Below are 18,747 nucleotides of genomic sequence, written 5' to 3' on the forward strand. Positions count from 1 at the left end.
GAAAAACAGTCCCTCAAAAGTTGTTGTGGCTAGGCTGACAGCTGGGAAACTTTATCGTTTTCTCCACGGAGGAGGGGCCAGGAGGCGGGACGAGGAGACAAGCGCAAGTGGAGGAGGCAAGGTTGCATATTAAAACGCACTCAAAAAGAAAATAGTGCGTGTTGAACACTTGCTATATGACCTGCATGTAAAATACACCCCTTATGAAGCTAAATATAAACTTATTTGCTTAAATTACAACACAGTGTCTGTTCACTCAGCGGTCTGACTGGAACTATGGTGAGACACATAATTAACTCATGATATGGTAGGTCTCAGAAAGGCAAGGGAGCAGTGTTGCCAGATGTGTCTGATCAAATCCCTCCCAAAAGGTTCTCAAAAACCGCCAAAATGCGCTAAATTCCGCACAATTTCAACAAATTGCGTTGATTTCCATGGGCACAAAACTGCAGAAAAAAATGCCAAATGGCCAATTTTTCCTGTTTTTACCCACAGATGGCCATCCCCAGTAGCCCAATTGGGCGGGTAACCGCCCAATCTGGCAACACAGGAAGGGAGATCTCACATTATTAGACAGGTACATTATAATACAGGTAAAAATTAAGTGTTCAGTTAACATTTAGAGGGCACACTGCATTAATCGTGCATTTTTTTCACTGTGCACAGCAATCTAAAGAATGTCTGAGAACCAAAGTTTTGTGCTAGATAGAGCTTGGGCATCAGCATATTGCCACTAAGAGAAAGCATTAGAGATCTTGCATTTTGAGGAGGAACACAAATGGTTGTTTAGTGCAGTGGTTCCCAACATTAGGTGCGTGACTATTCCTAGGGGGGTGCCAGAGATCAACAGAATCCCATCAACACACCTAACAGTGTAACTAAAATGGGTTTCGTGTGTCACACTTTGGAGCCTGACAGACACGGATTTTAATAAAATTAACGACTCTGAAGAACGTGTAGCAACACCAAAATGTTAGTCGGGTGTGTGCACAGAATAAAGTCTTGAAAACTAAGCTGCAGTGTGCTCCAGCCTCTGCTTTTCAGTGATATCTGTGTCCCACTGTGATGCACCTGCAAGCTGAGGGATGATGTGTAGAGTCCCAATTCTACATGAATTTTAATATAACTTAGTGTGCCTTTTTAGAGGCAATTTAGAACCCCAGAAATGAATTTGCATCTTGTACTAATATCTTATATATTGCACTATTATCTTGCACTAAGTGAGAAATTGACTAAGAAAGTTTTAATTAAGAGGGTAGGACATTCATCTATTCATCCTTGACTACGCCCAATTTAAGTCTGTTCAAGGTTTTGATGTTGTTTGAAAGCTCTTTTCTGGCTCTACAAATCACTCTAACAATATACAGTCTAACACAAAAGTTATCCGAGTATGAATTATGAGATATTAAAATATTAATATAATTGAATATCAAAAAAGATATATATTTAAAATGGGCAATATCTTGTCCAAATCTACAATATCATGAATAACATCTGAAACAGTGTTTGGTCCTTAAATCATGTCAGAGATCATGTGAGAACCACTAAAAAGGCTTCAAGTTTTAGCAAAGGACGCGCTCAACTTCTTGGAAAAACTTAAGTCTTTGGGTGCGCGATAAGATAAAATGTATCAACTTAAGGAAGAAAAATCCGCACTCACAAACTGCGTCTCATTATTTATTTATATTACCACCATGTCCAAAAAGCGAACGCGTTTCAGCTATCAAGCCTTCATCAGTGCGTGGTACCACTAAAAAGGAACACTAATGCCTCTTTTCCATTGCCAGTTATCTGGTAGGCCGACCGCTCGACGAAGCGTGACTCGGCCGCCACGTTTTGCTTTTTGAATAGGCACAACAGAGCTCAAACCTACAGCAAAAAGTGGCGGACAAGTCGTTCTTTGTCAAGCTGTAGGCCCACCCCACCAAAAAACCGGCAGTGGAAAAGAGGCATTAGTGGTCTTAAAATCTTTGTCGGCCAGGCCCCAAAGTGTCTGATTTCACAGGAAATGACCCAAATGAAAAACAAATTAAAACTTATTTTAATTTAGGGCGTCAGACTTGCATCCCAGAGGTTGCCGGTTCGACTCCCGACCTGCCAGGTTGGTGGGGGGAGTAATCAACCAGTGCTCTCCCCCATCCTACTCCATGACTGAGGTTCCCTGAGCATGGTATCGTCCCACCGCACTGCTCCCCATGGGGCGCCACTGAGGGCTGCCCCCTTGCACGGGTGAGGCATAAATGCAATTTCGTTGTGTGCAGTGTGCAGTGTTCACTTGTGTGGAGTGCTGTGTCACAATGACAATGGGAGTTGGAGTTTCCCAATGGGGCTTTCACTTTTCACTTTAGAAGTCATGAAGGTATTAATGTCTTGAGCAAAAGTCACGCTTGTAATTAATCCTTTACATTAATTATTTCAACGTGTGTGTGTGTGTGTGTGTTAGTGGGTGTGGGTGTGGGTGTGTGTGTGCGGGGGGCATGGCTTGTCTCGGACATATGAAAGGGGGGGCTTTGAGCGAGGGAAACATTGGTTTAGTGAGTGCACCGCTTGTTATTTTGATCAGAGTGGATAAAAAGTTGAGAGGATGAAGGCAGGAAATGTAAGAATATTGTGTGTATAGTGTACATCTTACAGTAAGTGATGCTGTAATGACTAAAACAATGTCTGTTCACATTATTGGCATTAAATGCCATTCTTTAGTTTAAACCATGGGCACAAGATGACTCACTTTTTCAGCATTTTCAACACACATTTCATTTTTATTCAGAAATTAAAACAGCAGCATTAGATTTTTTTTTTTACAAACCTTTCAATTCCTCTCTGCAAGTTCACAGGACAGCATGGAAATTTCCTTTAACATTTGACACCATAAAATAAAACGACTCGATATTATAAGACAACACACTGTAATATACGGCATGTTTCTGCAACATAAATGGAGACCAAGCCATATTTTAGTACCGAAAATGTTTGTTATGGTAAGCGATAATTCTGGCCTGAGGTCATTTCTTGATCCTCTCTCTCACTCACTTCCTGTCACCATCTCATACTGTACTATCACATAAAGGCATTAAATCATATACAGTAAACACACCCACCCACACCCACAGAGCAAGGGCCCAGCATGTGGGTGTGCTCCAAGCAGTGGCCTCACAAAGGTAGATTGGTGTAGTACACACACAGTACTGTAAAATGGAGAGAGGTGGCAAGTAACTGTTTATCACGCACAGGTACACTAATCCCAGTTGCCCTGGGAAATTGAGGGCCGGTCAAAAGGGCTAAATGGTTCTCCATGACAATATTGTATGTATTGAGGTGGGAATGGGGAGCACCACCCCTGGAACGCAGAGAGAGAGAGAGAGAGTGCATGGCACACGCATAAAGGCCCAACAGTACAAAACACAAAACAAGATAAAATCATTAATAAAATATGTAACAACTCAGATTCAGTAGCAAAGTAAGTTTGAAGTCTAAAAAGAAAAACAGCACTACAACTGACAGAATTCCCCAGCTAGCAACTTTAGATTATTTAATGAGATGTCAGTTAAATAACCATTTTATGTAGACTTCAGGTTACTTATTGCATAAGTGACAGCAGTCATTGAGCATCTCCACTTTTTTAATTAATAATTTACTAGATGAACACAGCATAGAATAAAAAATAGAATAAAGAGCATTTTTCTCATAAACAGTTTATCACGTTGACATTCAATGGTCATAAAAAAAGCATTTCATGTAGCATGCATCTATCAAGTTCACAAATTAAAGGGCAAATTCACACCTCAAGTCTGGCTCTACAGGCAATGAGCTCATAGTATTCTACACATAGTCAATGTGAGACATTCAAAAGCAACTGCTTCATGCCACTGCACCCCTCCAAATCAGACAAATATACAAATTATTACAGTATTAAAGTGGCTTTGTGAAATCAAGCTCGCACTACCCATAATTTGTCCACCTGTGGCATGTGGCATTTTTTTGTCCAGCCATTCTAATGGGTGCATGGCTTTGTTTACATTTTTCAAAAAGTGTTGTAGCATACTCTTAATATCATCACAAATGTTATTGCTCTGTTGTTAAGTGTTTGGTTATGTTGCAGAACTTTTTGGATGAATTTTGGAGTAACTTAAGACTTCAAAAATTTAAGCAAACCATGCATGTGGCTCAGTGGGCAATATTGCATCGTACCATTACGTCTGGGACCGGGGTTCGATTCCGGCTTGAGGTTACTTCCCAATCCTTGGCCAAGTTGGCCATCACTCTCTCCCACTCATTTCCTTTAACTGTCCTACTGTAATATCAATTAAGGCGAAAAAGACCAAGAACAATAAAAAAAAAAGGAATTCCAGGATCTCGGAAAGGGCTGAAAAAAGCCAAGTCCTTGGGTACTGACAAGTCAAGGGTAGTGTGAGCAATACAACAGCATGTTGGCAGGAATTCTTCTTTTAAGTAGTATGTTGACTGACACAGTCAAACCAAAGTAAGCTGCTGCACTGCCTTGCAACTCCACCTTGTGATCACAGAGGCTGCGGAGAAAGCCTCTAGATGGCTATGGATCAGGAGGGGGGATCCTTGGAGTAGCAGGCCACTTGGACACAAGTCGGGAGCTGATCACCCCTGGCTGGGTCGCCCGAGTGAGGGTGTTTAATGATCAAAGACCCGAAACACCCAATGACCTCGGGTGCATCATTGATGATGTGTCCAAGTAGCACCTAGTGGTGTATTCAAGAACCGAAGTGAATGCTCATAATGAGCCATATTGTGACAAAAAATCCTCGGACTCAGAGTTGTCATAAAACAGGAGTCTGATGAGACGTTTGGGCAGAGGCAAAGAAGTCATTTGTCTCATTCGCTGATGTCCCACTTGCTTGCGGATATGTATGCGGCACAGATGTAGTAGGGAGAACGGTGGTTCTGAAAGTTTCAAAGATGTTCAATTTTATTCATTTAATTTCTTGTTAATTTCTTTCATTTAAGTTCTTGTTAGTATAATATTGTTGTCAGTAGTTTTTGGGGTAACTCATCATACAGCTTACAAAAATAAATACATTAACAAACAGCTGGTTTATTTACACATGATAATGCCATCAGTTTACAGAGAGTGGGCTAACTTGAGTATTAACGCCAGAGTAGTGGTTGGGAGTGGACTCACTATCCAAGGGCCCAGTAGCAGTAGAGATCTTGGCAATCCAAATGGATTTAAAATATAAGGAGGAAATCAAGTCCAATAACACAGGCATTACACAGCTCAGAGTAAAATGTTTTGGAATTGAACCACTGATTCTTAGCTATACTGTAACTAAGGAGTGAACCATTGTACTGTATAAAAGGTAAAGCACTTCAACAGTATGAATGCAATTCAACCTACTTGCTTTATCCTTGATGTCGCGTCCATTGCTGACGCTGTCCAGGAGGTTTTTGAGTCTTGAACAGAGTTTCACGTGGCCAGTGTAATCTAAGAGCCTATCGAGTATCATTCCCACCCAAGGCGAGTTGATAGGATTCGCCATCACCTCACAAAACTAGAGAGAAAAAGAAAATTAATAAACAATACACAAAACTAGTGGTTTGTGGTATAATGTCAATCTGATTGCCCTGTCGAATGAAATCCATATTACCAATTTTCTTAGTCACTAGTTTCCAGAATATCAAGGCCATCTAATTATGACTTACCATTTCTGTCTGACATGTACCCCCTTTTAAAACCACTTGTCATGGGGGTCACAGGGGCACGCTGTGCCAATACAGGAAGTCATACCATACAGGACCATAGGGACCCCTTTCCTAATCCAGGTCATTTAACCCTAACATGTCTCTCTCTCCCAAAAAAATATTTGATCTACTGTCCTATCCTATCCTTCTTTCTTCCAGGTTTCCTTTCTTTTTTGCATTTGTTAATCTTGTGAAGCACATTGAGTTGCACCTGTGTATGAAATGCGTTATACAAATAAACTTGCCTTGCCTTGCCTATCTAATAAAGGCAGAAAATGCCCATATATATAGTATATAATATATACTGTATATAAACTTCTCACTAACCTGTGCAGTTGAACCAGGAGGAACTGCCAGCCCATGCAGGTACAGATCGTCCCTAGAGGAGCGGTCTATCGGGACTGGAGGATGCGTGTCGTTCCCATAGACACAGTCGAAGCAGGCGTCAGCATCCAACCCATTGTCCAGCAGCATCTTAAACATAATTCTGTGCTTCATACAGAAGATCATAGCGGCTGGGAAGGTGGTTGGATGTGTTGGCATGCAAGCGTTCACGTTGCCACCATGTTCAATCAGCAGAGACGCCATCTCCACGTTGCCTTTTCTCACGGCGACCAGGAGAGGGTTGAAGACGTCCAGGTTGGGGTCTGCGCCGGCCTCAAGCAGCATGGAGGCCGCCTCCACGTTGCCTCCCCACACAGCAAAGTACAGTGCCGTGGTGCGACGGTCCTCATACATTGTTGAGTAGCTGGGTGATAGCTCTTGGTTGACGTCAAAGCCTTCCTTGATGAGAAGCTCCAGGATCTCGTCTCTGTTGCGGTCGACAGCGAGGTGCAGTGGACTGATACCACAGCGCTTTATCGTGCCTTTGGTGGTGCGCCCAAGCAGTAGCAATACCACGCTGCAGTTCGGAACAAGTCGAATGGACAGGGAAAATGTGACATGTAGGCTTACTGTATCTCACCGTACAACCATAAAGAGAAAATAATGAACAATATACAATTATCAATCATACAATATACTGTACTTGCAATGTACAATAATAACAATAAACCTGTAGAAGCTGCAGGTAAAATGCTAAATAAAGTAATAATCAGAAGTTGTAAATTATGCTTAACAAATCTTTTCCAAATCAGTGTTTTTTCCTTCTAAGTTAATGTAATCAAAATCGTTTTTATTGTTTTGTTTGTCTTATCATGAATTGGGATGCCACTACCCCTACACGTGAACGCGCAAAACGGAGGGTTAGGGGAAAGGTGTAGGGCTAAGAGGTGAAATGGGATTCAGCCTTAGAGAATGACTGAAAGACCAGAAGAAAGATAAAATTCAATTATTTTCCTGAAGAAAGCTTATCTTCAGAAATGGCACAGTATTGCTCTAATGCACTCACTTAAGATGCCCATTCCTTGTTGCAACATGTAGAGGGGTTAACTCTGATTTAGTTGTTCTGTTTACATCTGCTCTTTCGGACAGCAGTAGTCTTACACATTCCACATGGCCATTCTTAGACGCTTCATACAAAGCTGTTGCCCCATCGTTAGCCTGTGTGTTAATATGTCCACCTGGAAGACATGAAAAAAAATCAATGAATGTAGTTGGAACTGTTGAAAATAAAGGGACCCTACGCAATTATATCCTTACCATACTGAAAATGTCAAATTTCCTTAAGAAATCTCAAGTTGTCACTGTCAGAGAACCCTCTTCCATGTTCTTTAGTTTTCCATTGGGGAAAAACATAAATGTTCTTTTGAGGAACCTCCAAGAGAACCTTCTGGGTTCTTCCAAGAGCCTGTAGGTTCCTCTGGGAAAGTCTAGGTGTTCCCCGCAGTGACAAATGTGAAGGTTCTTTGAGGGAATTTCAATTGACAATCAGGACTTCTGATTCTCTACAAATTGTTCACCAGCCACTAAGCAAGTGTGAAGGAGGTCATGTTGCACCTGTTCGTCCCCCTCGGGGCATGAACGTGCGACCTCGTCAACTACATCGGTTTGGCAATGGGAGGCACAGTACGATACCGCTGGACTAAAGGACCAGTCCCTCAGTCCAACGGCATAGACACTGTATGAGGTTTTGTGTGGGAGGTTTACTAGCGTTCCACGCCAACTCCGCTAGTTAGCCTCCGCTACACAAGGAAGACATTTTATTGAATGAATCCTTAATATGACCTTCCACAATTGTCCCAAAAATGTTTTTCAAGCAGGTTTGCATCTAAAGAAATAGTAGCTATGAAAAATGGTAATGATAAAAAAAAAGAAACTCACCAGTATTGATAAGGTAGTCCAGCACCTCTACAGCTCCACACTGAGCTGCTGTAAAGAGCGGCTCAATGCCGTAGCTATCCAAAGCCCACACCTTTGCTCCAGCCTCCACCAACAGCTTACACATGTTGAGGTTTTTGTGCCCTGCTACCTCATGTAAAGGTGAAGTTCTCTCAATGTTTGTCCTGGAGGCATTGCCCCCAGCTTTTAGAAGAGCTTTGAGTATCTCCTCATTGTCCTCCTCACAAGCTGAAAGCAAAAGACACTAGTTAGAAATGAGAATAAGCCATTTCAAACATTCTTTAAGAATTCAAAATCTGCATACTGTTTATGTAGTTTAAAATAAAGGCCATAGAGAAGTATTGGACAGCCCTCAATGAAGTCTTCAATTAAATAAACATTGACTGTTATCTGAAGAACTTTTGCTAATGTAATCTGCTGATTTAGTGACTGGCTGAAAGCCTTTGAAACCTGCTAGTCCATCTCTGGTCATTATGTCTGCTTTTGGTACCTTTGTAGACTGCTGTCTCTCCTAATCTGTTGGCTATGTTTGGATCTCCTCCGGCTTCCAGGAGAAGGTTGACACAGGCGGTGGTTTTCCGTTCAACAGCCAGTGCGAGAGGAGTTTGGTTCTTGTCATTGCGTTTGTCTACTAGATCGGGAAAAGCTGCAATTTGCAAGGATGAAAAACAGAAGAACACAAACTTCAGTTGAAGTGAGCAAATATGGTAATGTGTTAGAATACTATACAACAAACACACATAAATACTGTACTACAACACACACATTGCAGCCAGAGAGGCTGTTACAGCACTCTCAAATCACCCAAAAATCCTCCTGAAGTTACCACACTGGACACATTTAATTTGGCTGATGGTTGGCTGGCTGTTATGGTGGCAAGTGCCATTAAATGAGATTTGTGAGCAGACCGATGTCAGAGCTAAATGCAGCTGGCCCTTGTCATAATTTATGGTATTTGGATAAAATACAGTACAGCCAGCTGCCTTCCAAATTGATGACTATTGCTTGGAAAGTGGTAGCAGGCTCAAGTTGATGTTAATGTTTTCAAAGCTCCTGCTGTAGACATACTTTTGAGTGTACCAATTAACAGTACTCTCCTACTGCTTATCTAACAGAATTGGAAAGAGAAAGTTACTTGTTGCCATACCTTTTAACAGCAACTTTAAACAATCCACGCGATCATAGTATGCAGCCTCGTGCAAATGTATCCAGCCCTCTTCATTTGGTTTGTTTAGACTCTCTGCAGATTCTGTCATTAAAATTTCTTTGACTCTTTCGACATCATTCTTGAAGATGGCTGATTTTAAGGAGGGTACATCACTGCAATAAAGCAAATTTACTTGAAGGTGTTTTTGGTATCAACATCAACTGAATACTTTGTCTGTGTAGTTGCTAAATTAACTGCACTATAGTCAAATGAAGTCAAAAAGAAACATCAACGCCTGTAAGTCTGTACCAAGGATCATACGTACACTGTTTTTTCGAATACTTCAAGGGTTCCATTTCGTCTTCTCCATTCCAGTAGCCTCATTCTGTCCTCATCAGGTTTATGACTTGCTCTGTAGGTTGTCAAGCCGCATCAAAGCATTCATAGAAAGTTACGTTTAAGTCATGTTCAAGCTTGAATCAAATCAAGTTTTCCCATCAATTTCACATCACAGAAAGATTCTTTGAATACGAGATTTATAAGGTGATGTTATTTGGGCGCAATGCATCTTTTCAAACCTCAGACCTGCAGTGTTTCACATTTACCTGGAAGGATTGACTTCTGGGTTCTCAGCGTCCGCAGCTCTCTGTGCTTGCAGGGCAGCATTCCGTCTGGCTGCATACTCCGCCCTGAGTTCTTTAAATGTGGGCATGTGTTCCTCTTTGGGTGGCTCAGATGCTGGTATGAAACATGTTTTAGCGGAACCTGAGGGGCCTTGTTGGTCCTCAGACAGGCTGCGTTCAATAGCCATCTGGAGTACCTCATCATCGGTCAAGTGGCCATAGACAGTGTAGTCTTCAAAGGCGAGGTTAGTTGTGGTCACCCGCCTAGCGATGCTAGCAGCAGCCATGATGAATTATAGCCTATAGAAATCAGTAACAGAATATGTAATTCATTATCATCATCATCAGTAAGTTCTGCCCCAATATTTGTTGCAGCTAATTACTGAGCTTGGGCTCGTTTCCCAATAACGATAATTCTTAGCGTTACGTGCAAAGTTAACCACATTTTCTACGACTTAATTTTCTCGGTGAATGACACAATGTGCAGTATACTGTACATTCATTTTACACAAAAAGTTAATATTTTATATTTAATATGACACTAAATAGTTTTAATCTCTTCCTGTCAGACAGGTTGGGAACGAAATTGTGTCTGACAGAGAACAATAGATAAGTTTGTGCTGTGAGGAGGGGCAAGATGCTCTGCAGCCTATCACGTGAGTTTGTTTTTTGAGTCACAGCCGTTTCCAAACAATCAGAGGTTGCAGCGAGATCCTCAGCTGCGCATGCAGACAGGAATGTTTGTAAACAAGAAACCTAGAGACCGGCACCCAGGGAAGGGAAGCCAAAAAAAGATTGGGGTTGGGGCAAAGGGGTCAGTTGTCCTGGGCCCTGGGGAGGGAGGGGGTCAGAATTGGGTCCTCATCACATTATATGTATTGGGTTTGGGGCCCTTTCAGATGACATTATACTGATCCCGGCCAAAGCTGTCAGCGGCCAGCTCTAGTGTTTAGCATGGTTAAAGCCTGTGCACGACAGCATGGCAACATCAGCTGATTTCAGCGTGTTAGACGTTTAATGGCACATGAAGTTGGTTGAAATAAAAAGAGCTGATCTAAATCACATCACATTCTGAACTAAAATAACAGAGCACATTTAAACACAGAAAACTACAACACTTAAAGATAATGATAATAATAACAATAATAATAATAATAATAATAACAAAATAATCCATTCTATTTGTCAGAAAAGGTAATGACAAATAATACTCCATTGTGTGTCAACTTTCACTAAAAATGACAAAACATGAAATAAGCTGACAAGGGTAAAGGAATTCTGTGAGCTCTCCCATTTCATAGCATTTTTTAAATCAACCAGGGCAGCACCTTTAAATGTCACAGTGTGCTGTCATTAGTATCACATGAAATACATCTGAAATCTTATCAGCAAATAATGACACTAGGCAATGATTCGACACTATAGCCTTTGGGATGCTTGAGCCTTATGCCAATATACCTAGCTGTCTTGATCTCATTCAGCATGATCATTCGTAGCAGTTCATAGCTGGATATTGCTAGATGTTATGTACTGTATCAACAACATGGTTTGCATTCATGCAGCATTTTCAATATGGTCAGCCCAACAAACACGGTACACATTTTGGTAACTCTTACTATTGCTATACATGTATTTACACTGCAAAGCATATACTGTACCATTTCCAATACTGAAAAATGAAAATAAAAATGACATGCAAAATGGTATTATTTTAAGCTAGAAACACGGCAATAGCCTCCTAAGGCTAATGGATCTTAAAAGATAGAAAGCAGCTTTTTCAGAGATTAAGAACAACTGGTGAGTTTACTCACCAAGCTGGAAAACCTTTCGTCAGTCAATTGACTTGTAAACCCTTTGCACATTTGCTAATTTCTTTGTTAAGCCTGCTTCCTGTCTGTGTGCAGCATGTGTGCCTCTGCCCTTTTCACGGATGATAAGAAGGGTGGTCTTGACTCCAAGTTAACAGAAATATGACCTTGTTTTCCCATATAGGCAACCGGGGACATTGCGCCCACTTCTGAGGTGACACACGTGCCAGTGACATGATGATCAAGACATACAGGGCAGAAACAGCACAGCAGAGACCATGCAGTCACAGAAAATCACACCTCAAATGCAGAGAAGCCCTTCAGTGAGTAAAAAAGCATTATTCGGGCAATCTTCAGCATTTGTTGACAAACTGAATCTCCAGATGGTAGACTAGTACAGGAGCCAGCACGTGAACATACCACTAGAGTAACATGACCTACTAAAATGTGACGACGAAAAAAAAAGCTGTGAGCGTTGAACTCTTGCTTTATGACATGCACGTATCATATACCCTGATGAAGCTAAATATAAACGTGTTAACTTAAATTACAACACAGTGGCTGTTTACAGTTTGACCCCCTTTTGGCCAAGTTCAGACACTCAGGGGCAGGCCCGCCGACAGAGGGGGACCAACGGGTATGTTGTCCCGGGCCCAGGGAGATAGGGGGCCTAGAATTGGGTCCCCATTACATTGCATGAATTGGGTTGGGGGGCCTGTCTTTGTCCTGGGGCTGGCAAAAGCTGTCAGCGACCCTGCTGAGGGGTCCCACGGCAGTATTCATGTTCCACCTTGAACTACAGTGAGACACATCATTAACTCATGACAGGTGGTCTTAGAAAGGCAAGGGCGATCTCACATTATTGCTCCTCGCAACAACTTGAAGTTCTGAGAACTTTGACCCGCCAGGTTGGTGGGGAGGGGGGTAATTAACCAGTGTTCTCCCCCATCCTCCTCCATGACTGAGGTACCCTGAGCATTATCCCGCTGCACTGTGTGCAGTGTGCAGTGAACACTTGTGTGCTATGGAGGGCTGTGTCACAATGACAATGGGAGTTGGAGTTTCCCAGGAGGGCTTTCACATAGGACTTGGGCATAAGCCTATTGCCACTAGTACTACTAGAGTCCTTGCATTTTCAGGAGGAACACAAAGGGTTGCTTCAATAGTTTGCCCTTTGAAAGCTTGCTGTACAGCAGTGGTGGGGAGCCTATGTCTCGAGGGCCGTTTGCGGCCCCTGATGTGATTTTAATGTTATGCAGTTCACATGAAATATGACATATTTTGTAAAGGAATATTAGAAATTATGTGTTATTTTATATTGATAATTATATTATCATGTTTTGCACAGTTGCTGGCTTCAGTCGCAGGATGCTTTAAAGGTACACTGTGCAGGAAATGGTCAAAAAAGGTACTCTAACTATGCTGTTAATTGATATGGGTTTGTCTATTGCCAAATTTGATCTTTCCATGAAAGTTTACTGAGTAAAAAACTAATATTTTGTAGTGTGGTCCAAGTACAGTCATTTTTGCAGCTAAAAATGTCTATTTCTGGAAATTCAAAATGGAAATTCAAAATGTATGAAAAGTGCAATTTTTCCAGTCATAATGAATACTTAGAATTTGATGGTGGTGGTAAGTATTCATGAAAAATGTAACATTAGTGAATGGGCAGCATGAATTTCTGGAAATAAACAACTAAAAATCTCACACAGTGTCCCTTTGACACATTTCTGCAAGTCTGGCATTGAACGAAATTGAAAGTGGAAGTGTGCATCTTAGACCATTATAGACAAAAGACGAAATCTCTAGCTCCCACCAAAGCCAGTTGTCATGTTGTTTACAAAATGTCAGCGCTCCATTGGTTAATTTAACCAAACAGGTTTGGGGGTGTGGGTAGCTGCCCAATCACAGTATATAGTATGTGCACAACTTTGCTGCATTTTGTTGATTGAGGGACAGGAAGTTGAATATATCTTTTTTTTTTGGCTAAAGTTGGGACTTGCATGCGTTTAGCACCTGCAGCTCAACTCATGTATGTCAACACGAAAACCTGTAGTTAATAAAAAAAAAAATAGACACAACGTGGACCATAAAATGGTTGCAAGTCATGACCAGTGTCTAAAATAAAATCAGGACATAACAAAAAATTTCTGCTCTGGAATACTTGGCTGACTGAAGTTGATTGTTTTATATTTCTTCTCACTTATGTTTTGCAGCACTTCTTTCTTTTAAATTTAGACATTAAAACAGCTGCATTAAAAAAACATTTCACAAACCTTCAACTGCAGGTCCACAGGCTAGAATAGAACTTTCCTTCGAAAGTTGACCTTTGGAAAATATAAGAACTCTGTGAGTTGATACTAATAATGTAAGACAACACGCAGTAATATAAGGCATGTTTCGGCAACATAAATGGAGACCAAGCCATATTTACATTTTAATGAAACTGTTTATTATGGTAAGCGAAAAGACAGGGTTCAGAGTAAGCATAATGCTCTTAATATTGCTGACTAAATCATTTTCATCATTGATCCAAAAAATGCTGTATTTGCAGGGCTTCTCTATGGCTGAAACAGCTAAGGCACTATTAGTGTTACGGTGTTACGCCCGGGACCCGTGTTCAGTTCCAGCCCAAGGCCATTTCCCAATCCTAGGGAGGACTGGGAAATGACAGGCTTGGGCTGGAATTGAACATGGGTCCCCAGCGTAACAGCGTAACACTATAGTGCCTTAGCTTTTCAATATATACTATACACGGTATACGTATATATAAGGTGGCCATCCACATGGTCAAATTGTCAATTGTCCCAAGAAAGTTGGGGCCCAGAATATGGGCCTTTTTCATGTGACACCACACACCTTTGAACACTGAACATGTCAATGCATTCAAAGTGGATACAGTGGGCCTATTTTCAAAACCTAGTGTGTCCTTCCAAGTGTATCAGCCTAATTAGTCACCCACAGTGACTGGATACTCTTTATTAGTCACACCCAATGATTGGATATTCCGTAGAGTTCACCAAAGAGTATCCAATCACTGGGCGTGACTAATTAGGCTGATTCACTTGGAAGGACACTGCACTAGGTTTTGAGAAAAGCCCACTATGTTACCAAAAGCATTCGGTAACCTACCTTGACTAATTCATCCCAAAGGTGTTTTTTTATAGGTTAATTTTTTAATGATTTGTTCTTTGTGTTTTTGGCTTTATTCATGACAGAACAGTGAAAGTGGTGACAGGACGCAGGTGGGGAGAGAGAGACGGGGGAAGGACTGGCAAAGGACCCGGTAGTAGCTGAATAAGGTGGACCGATATCATAATTACTGCACCTTATGGGTTAGGAATGGGATGGCAGTTAATTTAATATATGAGTCAAAGCAGGGTAGCGAATACTTTTGGTGATATAGTGAACATAATTTCTCTGACGTCCCTGTGAAAAGGGCTAAATGGACCCCCATTACATTATTGTGTATTGAGGTGGAGGGGAGTGCACACATTCACTATAGCACCACCCCTAAAACACACACACACACACACACACACACACACACACACACACACACACACACACACACACACACACACACACACACACACACACACACACACACACACACACACACACAGGGTCATCAAGAGCCACAGCCTAACTGTGCAAAAACACAACAAGACAAAGTCATCAACAAAACATATGACAACTCAGATTCAGTAGCAAAAGGGAATTAATAATCTAAAAAAGGAGAAAGCAGCACTACCACTGACAGAACTACACACCCATCAACACACCCATCAACATCAGATGATTCAACAAAATCTCAGTCAAATAACCATATGTTGACTTAAGTTAGTTATTACACCACTGACAGTGGAGACATTGGATAGTTTCAATGTATCAGCTCAATGCATACCTTAGGCACATGGTATATTCTGCAAAACAAACCAGCAGATCATCTTGATTATACCACAATAAAGTGCCACTTGATATGATCAAATGCATGACATAGGTCTAGCAGTGAGAGGCAGAGAGTCTGCTCTACTGTAGTCAGTAGTCTGCTCTACTGACATGGTTTCATGCTCTGAGTGGTCATCAAGGAGGATTCTTATGAGTCTGATGCCATTGGTCAATAGGCCTAATTGGTCATATTGGTCATTGGTTTATGGCCACTGATGCTCCAGATTCTGGGCATCTGGTCAAAATCTGTTGATCTGCTTTAGCTAAGCATGGTCACACTTTTGCACCTAGGTACACACAAAAAACAGCACTTTACTATTAGGAATGAGATGAGGGATGGGTTTTTTTGTTGTTGCCAGGCTCGGCCACTGAATTCAGTAGTTGTGTTGAAACCAGTGGACAAGAAAGTAGACTATTGTCACAGGTGCTTTACTTTCAAGAAATTATTTTGCTATGCTACTCATGAGGAGATTATTATTGTGATGCTGATTTTTGCTTGACATTTCCCCTTTCATGAGCTCTGAGCTCATCTCCTGACTATCCACAATGACACTTCTGCCAACTACAGGATCAGTTCCTAAATGCGTAGAGGCTTGAAATTTTTACACATGATAGGAGAGACGTCCACCAAGGCATAGCTGCAAAAAAAAAAAAAGGTAATTGACGGTGGAATCCGTCAAAGGCATGGTGCATCACAATTCGAAAAGACGGTGGAATTCGTCAAAGGCAGTCAATGAGTTAAGCGGGCTTGCCATAGCAAGTCCTACGATGTTGCTATCAAAATGCTAAAGCGGGAAAACTGGCAGACTACACGAGGGAGATTAGTATCAAATGCCACTGGCTGTATCCATGGTAAACCATGGTAACCACCACACACTATACTCCCGTACGAAACTTTGGAAATATTTCTCAACAAGCCCTGATACATGTTGTTTTTAAAGGGGTATGCCACTATTTTGGGGCTTACTACAGTTAAAATCGTTGGCTGGGGTTTATAATGGTGGTAAAGTGTCTTATTTTTCATGTTAAGCGTTGTCTTGCTTTAAGACAAGTTAAAAGAGGGAATATGTCGCTAAGCTAGTGAAAGTCAATGCATCCGTGTAGCATTGTAGCATGCTACATGGATACATTGACTTTCACTAGCTTAGCGACATATTCCCTCTTTTAACTTGTCTTAAAGCAAGACAACGCTTAACATGAAAAATAAGACACTTTACCACCTTTATAAACCCCAGCCAACGATTTTAACTGTATTAAGCCCCAAAATAGTGGCATACCCCTTTAACTCCTCTCAACACTATTTTGATAAAAGTCAAAGAATGCCATAACTGCATTAAGTCTGATTGCCTTGGTTTAATTTCAAAACTTACCATCGAGCTGAAGTCTGCTTACTTGACTAGTTCTTGCAGCAGGAACTGGTTTGAGCTCAAGCGAGATGTGAGATGTAGTTCTCAAAAATTCCCGATTAGGGGATAGCAACATTATTTTCTTATAGTTATGTTTCCTTTCTGGTATTGTTGTACCTCTTGTTAATAAAAAAAGAATGCAGGCACACGTGATTGCCGGTTGTTAACGCCTTGTACTTTTGTTCAATGAGTATCCCTATTAGCCTGGTTCCTACCAGACCTCCGTGTGTGTGCTCTGGAGCCCCCTGGTGGCACTCCAAACACACACATCGGTCTGGGAGCATGTGGCAGGGTTCAATTTCTGGACTCAAAAAATAATGCCGAGCATTTATCACTTCAATATCACTGGCAGCTCACATTGAGGAGTCACAGGTCATATTATAGACCATATTGACGCTTTAGAGATCAACAGAAAATGGTTTTGAAAGAATTTGTTGATATTGAAGCAATAAATGCTGCGATTTTTTTTTGACTGTAGAAATGGAATCCTGCTACATGCTCCCAGACCTAGTAGTGGAGCTCACAAAGCTGTGCGGAACTACAGGTCGGGCAAGAGCCAGGCAATATCCCTATGGCTGGTATTGTGGGAATTTCTTTACAAACCGGATGCAGTTAAAATGCTAATCCGCCGCATACAACGTGACATCGCCCACTTGCGAGCTCTATAGTATTCTACATACATGGCAAATGTGAGGCATTCAAAAACAACTGCTTCATGTAGCTGCACTCCTCCAAACCAGACAAATATACAGACTATTAAAAACAGCTTCACTCCCACTCTGAATTGTTGTAAAACAGCAGTCTGATGAGACGTTCGGGCAGAGGCAGGGAGACCATTTGCCTCAGTCGCTTTTGTCCCACTAGCTTGCGGACATGTAGGCGGCACAGTTGTAGAAGGGCGAGCGGTGGATCTGAAATTCGCAAAGAAATGTGTTCAATTTGGCGAAATAAATATTACAACATTGCTTGTGCGTAAACTTAACTCATCTTCCTGAGTAGGACACAACAAACAACTGGTTTATAATACTGTCTGTAGAAGGTGGGCTGATGTGAGCTGTGGTGCTGAATGGGAAAGGTGAAGGGTGGTGTAGTGATGGAGGGTGTGGAGTGACTAGCCCAGGGGTTCTCAAACTTAACCGTGCAAAGGCCCCCCATACCCTGGTAGATTCCAGCCAAGGCCCCCTTTACATGGGTCGTGCTGCACTACTTTTCCTGTGCAACCCCTTTCACAACCATAGTCTAGGCCTGAGAGTCAGTGCCAAACTAGGATATATAAAATTAACTAATGGGAATATTCTTTAGCTCATTTTTGGTTTATTTTGGTGTACATTAGTTATTACATTTTTTCAATAATGTATTTTATTATTTCCTACCAACTTTCGCGACCCCCCTAGCACCCCCTCTTTGAAAACCACTGCACTAGCCATTACCCAGGACCCCAATAGCAGTAGGGCCTTAAAGGGACACTGTGCAGGAAATAGTCAAAAAAGGTACTGCAACTATGCTGCTCATTGAAACTGGGCTGCCTATTGCCAAATTTGATCTTTACATGAAAGTTTACTAAGTAATTAGCACATATTTTCTAGTATGGTCCAAGTACAGTCATTTTTGCAGCTAAAATTATTTTTGGAAATTCATGTATGAAAAGTGCATTTTTTCCAGTCATAATGAATACTTCAAATTTGATGCTGGTGGTAAGTATTCATGAAAAAGGTAACATTAGTGAATGGGCAGCATGAATTCTGGAAATAAACAACTAAAAATCTCACACAGGGTCCCTTTAAGCAACCCAAATAATAAAATATAATAAAAATATAAAG

General features: G+C 41.4%; 2 protein-coding genes across 6 annotated transcripts in view; both read right to left on the minus strand.

Annotated features, from left to right (window-relative positions):
- Window positions 1–2,738: 2,738 nt before the first annotated feature.
- Window positions 2,739–11,975, minus strand: LOC134469337 (ankyrin repeat and SOCS box protein 2-like). Of its 2 annotated transcripts, none has more exons than XM_063223532.1 (10): window positions 11,871–11,975; window positions 9,745–10,062; window positions 9,465–9,551; window positions 9,140–9,312; window positions 8,483–8,638; window positions 7,975–8,220; window positions 7,103–7,274; window positions 6,040–6,613; window positions 5,369–5,522; window positions 2,739–4,914 (listed from the first exon to the last, which is right to left on the minus strand). In XM_063223532.1, the coding sequence occupies exons 2-10, from the start codon at window positions 10,047–10,049 to the stop codon at window positions 4,745–4,747; spliced, it is 2,037 nt and encodes a 678-aa protein (XP_063079602.1). In that variant the 5' UTR covers window positions 10,050–10,062; window positions 11,871–11,975; the 3' UTR covers window positions 2,739–4,744. The 2 variants fall into 2 exon arrangements, with proteins under 2 accessions (XP_063079602.1, XP_063079601.1); XM_063223531.1 differs by lacking the exon at window positions 11,871–11,975 and adding an exon at window positions 11,574–11,862.
- A 4,840-nt stretch (window positions 11,976–16,815) lies between these two features.
- The window catches only part of LOC134469335 (ankyrin repeat and SOCS box protein 2-like), a 39,917-nt gene continuing 37,985 nt past the window's right edge, over window positions 16,816–18,747 (minus strand). For all 4 annotated transcript variants that reach the window (XM_063223528.1, XM_063223529.1, XM_063223527.1 and 1 more), the window contains one exon: window positions 16,816–17,838. In XM_063223528.1, the coding sequence (XP_063079598.1) occupies window positions 17,696–17,838 (143 nt within the window). In that variant the 3' untranslated portion in view covers window positions 16,816–17,695. The remainder of the gene's footprint in view (window positions 17,839–18,747) is intronic.

Source organism: Engraulis encrasicolus, chromosome 18, assembly GCF_034702125.1.
Source record: "Engraulis encrasicolus isolate BLACKSEA-1 chromosome 18, IST_EnEncr_1.0, whole genome shotgun sequence".
Classification (NCBI taxonomy): domain Eukaryota; kingdom Metazoa; phylum Chordata; class Actinopteri; order Clupeiformes; family Engraulidae; genus Engraulis; species Engraulis encrasicolus.